This window comes from Lygodium microphyllum, chromosome 10 (genome assembly GCF_053477565.2).
Source record: "Lygodium microphyllum isolate KBCC chromosome 10, Lygodium_microphyllum_v1.1.10, whole genome shotgun sequence".
NCBI lineage: Eukaryota > Viridiplantae > Streptophyta > Polypodiopsida > Schizaeales > Lygodiaceae > Lygodium > Lygodium microphyllum.
The window spans coordinates 4,472,091-4,480,363 of record NC_141144.1 but is presented as its reverse complement, the minus strand read 5'-3'; the positions used below and the strand labels follow the sequence as shown (position 1 = coordinate 4,480,363).

Here is an 8,273-nt window from a genome sequence, read left to right as displayed (position 1 = left end):
CATCAGGCAGAAAAGGACAACACATTTGGGAAGCCATACTATCAAACAAGCTCAATACCTTCCTCTGAAAGGTCCGCCAATACGATAAACTAAATGTCAGAAGCCTGCTGGCAAAGGTCACTTCTATCTTAGCCACACCCTGTGCAAGATAGAGGAGACTACTGTCCACCCCTGGGAATCCAGTCAAGCCCATTTGGAAGGAAACCAAGTGTTGACTTAGATTAGAGCTGCCAATGTAAAGATGCTTCAAGAATGAAAACTGGACTTTTTGAAGATAAGGAAGGTCTTGGTGACCAGTCCCTGGAACTGGTTGACTTGATTAGAGCATTAACCCTGAAGTTTACCTGGAGGATCAGGAATGAAGTTACTTTCTGCAGAGGCCCTTGCTGATACCCATGGATAGATGCAGAGACCTCTTTGATTCCCTCTCTGTTATGACTTAGAAACTGCGCTCTCAACACTGGATTAAGCTTTTTTGCAAAAAGTAGGCAAAATCCAATCCTTACACTTCTTTACTTTTGATAATATAATATAATATAACTTTTCACTTTTTAAAAAACTCTCAAAACTCAAATTATAATTTCCATTTTCATCACCCTCTCAGATTATCCCTTCAACTTTACTAAATTGTGCTTAACTTTAATTCTTGCTAACTTTCCCAATTTTAAGGAGTCAAATACAAAAATGCAGACAGGTAATAACTTGGGTTCTAGACTGAAATAGACTGTAACCTGTCTTCCTGATAAAAGCATTTTCAAACACCTTTGATGTTTGAAAGTATCAAACCCAGAGGCAGTGCATATTGCTAGGCACGTGCACTTTAGAAAACCACCAGTTGTTCAACCCTTCTCCCCCAATCTGCTCATGTACATAAGACCCCAAGGCTCAACCTGGCTTGAAATCATCTGAACCGCAATGCTCAGGCCTGTTCATCCTATCATCTCTAGTATTTCAAGTCGGCCAAGAACCCATGTACTATCAAGACTTCATTTCATAACTATGTGCTCCAAGGCTCAATAAAGCGTACAGTGAAAATGAAATTGTTCTGAAAACAATGATACATGTGATTATCTATGCTGCCCCTTCATACCTAGCGATAAGAGCACTAAAAAACATCTGCAAAAATTCATCAGGGTATCTTATACCCTTCCTCATAAATAACAGGACTCTGCAAAACTCTTCAGGTTCCTGCCATTGTAAAACAAAAGGTGTTAATAATATATATATCTTGAATCAGCTCGAAGCAAACTCTTCATGCATATCTGCAACCATGACATAGATCCAAAACCCGATCATGCTTTAACGCATACCTCAAAACTTTTCAAGCCAACATCAGACATGACATAAGATACTCCCGAAGGAGGGGTCATTTGTAAGAGAGAGAACCTATTTCTTGTGATAAGGACTGGATCACACCTGTCTTACCCACAGAAGCCAACATACTCTAGCATGGCCACATCAATAGTTCTAAGCGGGGAACTTACCTCCACATCATGTACATAAGACTACACAATTTACTTATTCAGCGTGCAGGATGACTACACAATTTATTTATTCAGTGTGCAGAACTTTGTGATTGTGAAAAATCAAGCTCATCTATCCAACTACTTGTCCAACCTCAATAAGTGAGTCAGGATCTAACTTTGGTTAGGAGTGCCGTTAGGTTAGCATTATGGTTTGCACTCTGTTGTAGTTGTGTGTAGTATGTGGGTTACTCAATGAATAATGAAGAAAACTATTGAGAGCACTCTGCTCTTTGAGATTCTCTCTCTCTCTCTCTCTCTCTCTCTCTCTCTCTCTCTCTCTGCATCTTTCCCTTCGTATCAGAGCTGGAAGGCCTTATGTAGTAGTGAGCAAAAGCTGAAAAGTGCCCTTGACCTGCAGCTTGAAGAAGGAACCCGGTAGAGGTGCATTGACAGCCATAGCTTGCACCTGGAATGGTATGTATCAGTGTCTTTAAGGCCTACACTTGATAGAGCCTATTGAGGCTTGTAAGAAGGGATCATTGGCCTTGACTGCAGCCTGTGAATGAGCTAAAAAGGACCAGCACCTTCATCACCAGATCAGCATCATGTGGTCTAGATTGTGCCTATTTTCTTCAGGGTTAAATGGGCAGCGTCAACGAGTGGTTGTCAGCATCATTTAGGGCCACTTGAAGCTCATTAGTAACAAGACATATAGCACTTGTGAGAGCTCATTAGAAGGTCACTAGCAGCAGCCACATGGTCTCCAGAAATCAGTGTGGAGCTGGGAATTTGCACCTGTTTTATGGCTATCATATAATCATAGGATTTCAGCCAATCATTGCTCCACTTTGGCATATCCAACATTACGCTCATTAGTAACAAGACATATAGCACTTGTGAGAGCCCATTAGAAGGTCATTAGCAGCAGCAACATGGTCTCCAGAAATCAGTGTGGAGCTGGGAATTTGCACCTGTTTTATGGCTATCATATAATCATAGGATTTCAGCCAATCATTGCTCGACTTTGGCATATCCAACATTACGTGGATAGTTGGCAACTAATGTGGCATCATTCATGTGTACTTAGAGGCACAAGTATAAGGACCTAAAGCTCAGGTTTGAAGTGTGTTCGCAAGCTAAAATCTGTCCTCGAAGTTTGACAGATTACACTTGAAATCTTGGAGCATATTGAAGCTTGGTTGGTACCTGCAAATGCTTGGACCTTGTCACATGAATTGTGGATGAGTTGTGGGATGTACTAAGCATTGAATGCTTAGATCTGGACCAGCTTACTACTGGTTACAACAGAGTGGTGGCTGTTTACAGCCTGTGAGAAGCATATCTAACATTGTTACTTGAAGACCGGACGAGCAATGATGCTTCTATGGCTATGTATTGACTCTCATATGCATTGGCACATCTACTATGATCTGAAGATGTTTTGAGCTGAGAATACTTGGATATGTGCAGAGTTTATATTGCTGGTTATTACAGACTGTGTCTGTCACTGGATGTTGAGGCATACCTACATGTCCACTGTGCAGTCAATGCTATCTACATGCAATACTACCCTAGATGTTATTGCATATGGTTGGAGATGTTTGACGTGTGTGAGCTAAAATACCCTGGTTAATGCAGAAATTTTACTGCTGTAAACTCTTGGACTGAAACTGTCCTGTTTGAGCAGTGGCACATTTATACTAGATTGAAAGTTTTTGGGATTCTCATTTGTGAACTGATATCTGCAACATGTTTAGATGAGCTATATTGAACTGGTTGCAAGGTACAAAAGGATGTACATGCTGTACTTAGGTATTATACAAGCATCTTGATCAGTGAAAGATTAACTTGGTTTGCAAGGAATATTACACAAATAGTGGGTCAGAAGCTGGACAATAATAAATATGCAATATGAAAAGACAATAATAATAACTATGTAGTATGAAATTTCCACATGGAAATTTTCCAGATTGGCAAAGGGTATTGGGATCTTGTTACAGATGTTGAAGCTGAACCCAAGCTTCCAAAAAAGAGCCCAAATGTTGAACAGCTTAGAGCACATCATGCTTGGCTGGAAAGAGCTCATAGAGTCCTGCATTGGCTCTCGCTGTGTATTTCAGATGCCATGGTAATGTAGATTATGAGCTGCAAGACACCTGAAGATGCATGGAATATCTTGATGAGATATTATAGCTGAAACACAAGTTCAATACCATGGATAGGAAAGAACACTCCATCTAGGAGTATGTACCAAAGATTAAAACCATTGTTGATCAGTTAGCAACTATCAGAACTGAAGTAGAGGATGAGGATTTGGTTGCAATGACCCTGAATGGTCTTGGACCTAAATACAAGTCGTTCGACATGCCTATATCAGTGAGATCTAAGATGCCCAGCTTTAATGAGCTAGTCTCATTGCTTATACATGAAGAGGTTAAGCTCGGTTTAGCTACTAGCTCAAGTAGCTCGAAAGGCAAAGATGCAGTATTTTATTCAAATCAAAGAGGCCATGCAACCGTGGTAGGGGGTCCTTTCATGGTCGAGGGACTCAACAAAATGCATCTCAAAATATGCAAAATCAACAAGCACATAATGCTAGAGATGGTGGATACTCCTGAGCGAGGGGGAGATCCAACTCTAGAGGTAAAGGATCTTGGGAATCACAAACTACACATGAAAATGCAAACAAAAATAAGGATTGCCACTTCTATGGGAAGTATGGACACATAGATAAAGAATGCTAGAAGAAGCAAGCAAATCAAAGAGGCAGGTAGTAGGGTCACTAGCCTTGTCAAGTCATGTAGAGCATGCGAGTGGTGACATGTTATGTACTATGACTAATGTATGGAACAAGGCTACTCAACAAGAAAAGTGAGATGACATGTGGTATATTGATTCAAGAGCATCAAACCATATGATACCACATGGGGAGTGGTTTGATGAAATGAAAGCTAGAACAAATGGCTATGTATGCATAGATATGACACTCAACATGGCATAGCTCATATAAGGGTTGTTTCATTGGCTATGCCTAATGGTAAGAAAAAGAAATTGGATGATGTTTTGTATGTTCCATTGATCACAAAAAACTTGTTATCTTTTGGCCAAATGGCTGAACAAAACCTGCAAGTACGATTTGACAAAGATGGCTATTTTATAGAGAAATATGGCAAAGGTTACAAGCTGATTGCAAGAGGCAAAAGACATGGAAAAATGTTTACCTTGGATGCAAATATTCCTGAACTAAAAGCTGCAATGTTTGCTCATGATGATACTAGTGTCAAAGATATAGATAGCTAGCATCCATGCATTGGATACATAAATGTAGAAAGGCTTTAAAATATGCAGCAAAAGCATATTGTTTCCAGATTGCCAAAGTTCAAATATGCTGATTTGGGATAGGTATGTTCGATCTCTCAATTTGGAAAACAAGCCCAATTTCCATTTGTTAAACATACACTGAACAGTAGATCTTTACACCATGTTGACTCGGATGTATGGGGACCTGCTCATAATGCCTCTCTTGGAAGATCTAGATATTATGTGACCTTATGGATGATGATTTAAACACATATACTTCGATATACATTCTAAAACACAAAGATAAAGTTCTTGACAGCTTTATGGATTTTCAATGTCCTGCAAAGAAAGAGTTGCCTACGGACTAATTGTGCCGATGAATATGTATCAAAGGAGTTTGACAAGTATTTCACTAAGCATGGGATCGAAAGATAGTTGACATGCAGCTACACTCCTCAACCAAATGGAGTAGTTGAAAGGAAAAATATTGTCATTATGGAAGCAACCAAGGCAATATTGAATAAGAAGTATAGGCCGCTTTCTTACTGGGCTAAAGTACTTATGTCATGAATCAGATACCCACAACTTGCATACATGAGAAGACACCATATGAGCAGCTTTATGATTATAAGCTTGACATTAGACACTTGAAAGTGTTTGGCAAAAAGCTTGATCCAAAAGCAATGAAGCCTATCTTTATTGGTTACTCACAAGAACACAAAGCTTACAAGTACTATGATTCGTCTGACTCGTCTACTAGTGAGACTTTGATTAGTCGTGATGTGGTATTCGATGAGCTAGTATTATGGTATGGTCTGAGTAAGTAACAGCTCATGATGATACTTCAAAAAGTACATATGTTGAAAATGGGACACAAGACATTGCTACTATTAGTGGTGTTTGATCCTACACATGATGTATCTACTAGTGTGAGTCCTTGGACAAGACGATTATACACTCATGATTTTCATTCCACTAACATAGATCTCTTAGTGAGGGAAAGATTGGACATGGATTAGGAAAAAGAGAATTCATTTGATGATGTAACAAGTCCGTTGACATTGGGATATGATTCCACTGATAGCTTGGATAGTGAATTTTAAATACCTGTGTCATTACATCTGGTGTTAAGCAAAGGTATGTTCCGCCTCATGAGAGTCAAATCACATAGTGCACCAGAACTACAAAGATCATAGAGCGCGTGCATGAGAGAGAGAGAGGGAAAAAAAAACATGTTGGCTGATTTACTTATAGGGGATACTCAACTAAACACTTTGCATACATGACAAACGTAATGAGTTACAAAGAACCCATGTCATTTACAGAAGCAATCAAAGATGGGAAGTGGTGTATAACAATGGATAAAGAGTGTGATGCTTTGGCAAAAAATGAACCTTGAGATTTAGTCAAGTTGCCTGAAGGCAAGATGTCTATTGAATGTATCATAAGGACATGTATTTTTGAAACCTAACTTAACATGTGGATTAATTTTTAATCCCATGATTAAGTAAATGTTGCACATCTGAGATGCAACTAGGATTAGAGTAAATTTACGAGCCCAAACCCAAGAAAATCATGAGATGTCAAGGGCAAAAGTTACCATAAATTATGCCACACACGTACTTGGTGGTACCTAGAGCCAATTGTTGAGCCAATTATTGACCTAAATAATTTATTTGGCCATAAGTATCAGTTGGTGCCACTAGAGAAGTGACATCGAATGGTACCTTGCTCTAATCTAGATCATTGGAGGATCTTCTGAATCAGGCAAGGATAGGAGAAGACCAATCAACACGAGGTGACAACATCTACAAGTTGTTGAGATAGGATAAAAATAATAAATGACTGGTTTTCTTCAGTTTTTCGAGAATAAAGTCTGAATGTTCTCTCTCTTCAGCATTCTCTTCCATCTCCCAACCTTTCTACAGCCTTGCTTCGAAGATTACAACATTGAGATCACCAGAGGCTGACAAATTTCAGATTTTCCTACTGTAAACCCTAATTTGCAGCAAAAATTAGCATTTAGTAACATCTTCGAGAACCGTGCCAAAAATTGGAAGCTCCAAGACTTGGATTCATCAGGGCTGAAGTTATTTTCAGTCAAATTCAAGTGGAGGGACCAGCAAATCAATGAATTTGGGGCATTTTTCATATGTATCAAACGGTTAAGGACCAATTGACCTGCCTCAATCAAGAGGCAAATCAAATTGAAGAAATGTTGGTCATTTTGGGCAGCAAGGGAGATTGATATACCGAAAGGGATTGGGAAAATTCCATTGTACATCAACTTCTTCTTCAATTAATTTAAAGAAATACCGAAAGGGGTGCCAGTTTTGGGACCAACAAGGTGGTGTCCATTGTCCAAAATTGTAAGTTATTCTGCATTTCTCAGTTGTGTAATAAATGTTACTGCTGCAACTAGGTTGTAATCAAGAAATTACAACCCATCCACGGAAGGAAGGCTGGTTTCATGGTTCCATGGCCGGGGTACTACTAAATCCCTTGATTTGGTGGCTCAAGGCACCTAATTGCAAGCCAAAGTTTTATGCTGGTGCTGATTTTTGCTCTTAGCAGAGAAATTACAGTAATATGTCTTCATACAATGAGATGGACTCAAGCAGTAATGATGCCTCTCAATATGACATTCACAAGGGAATGAAGGAAATGCAATGCCTAGCCTTCAACAAGGCTCAGACCATGGACAACAAGCTGAAAATGTTGTTGTTGGACAAGATGCACGGCCTTTAAGGTACAATGAGGCTGATAAAGAGTAAAGTGAAGAGAAACTTGATGACCAGTTCAAGAATCGGATGAGGATAGCAACAAATCTCTTTACTGAATTGAAAAAATGATCCTCAATTTACCCAATTTTTGAATGCTTCAAAGAAGGACAACAAAGGCAAAAAGAAGAAGATGTCTTCAACACCTTCGAGAGAGCAAGGTGCACCGAAGATAATACCAAACCCTTCATTTGAAGCTTCCAAAGATGCTAATGAAACAAAACAATTGATACCTACAGGGCAAGGAATGCAAATGCAAGGCCATCACAGAAGTAGCAATCCCATGGATTTTGCACAGTCGAGTATCCATGGCATGCTGGGGCAACTTGAATATTTTGATGGGAGTACAATTTTTCATGCTATGGTTGGACAGAGACTGCATACGGGACTCTATGGCACAAATCCCTATTGTATGCAGCAACCAATGCATGGTATGCAACGCCCAATGTATTCGGGTATAGCTGAAAGTATGCAAAATCCTATGTGTGGTAGCATTAGTTTGATGCCCGGGATACAAAGTAGCATGTTTGGTGTCTATACCCCCAAATGCTTATAGGGCTCAAGGAATGAATGTTAATCATGCAAATGCTCCATTTGGCATTGGTTTTAATGCAAATTCAGCAAATCTTGATCATGAAAATGCTTCGTTTGGAGTTGGTTTTGATGTAAATTCAACAAATGCAACCCTTTTACAGCAACCAATGTATGACAACTTAACACCCATAGG

The 8,273-nt window shown here is 39.4% G+C and overlaps 1 protein-coding gene across 11 annotated transcripts in view; it reads right to left on the bottom strand.

Annotated features, from left to right (window-relative positions):
* Window positions 1-618: 618 nt before the first annotated feature.
* Window positions 619-8,273, bottom strand: part of FCA (flowering time control protein FCA) — a 56,843-nt gene continuing 49,188 nt past the window's right edge. For all 11 annotated transcript variants that reach the window (XR_015692075.1, XR_015692074.1, XM_087685915.1 and 8 more), the window contains one exon: window positions 619-1,188. Coding sequence is in view for 9 of the 11 variants with exons in the window: in XM_087685915.1 (XP_087542041.1) it covers window positions 1,181-1,188 (8 nt within the window). In the remaining 2 variants the exon portion in view is untranslated. The remainder of the gene's footprint in view (window positions 1,189-8,273) is intronic.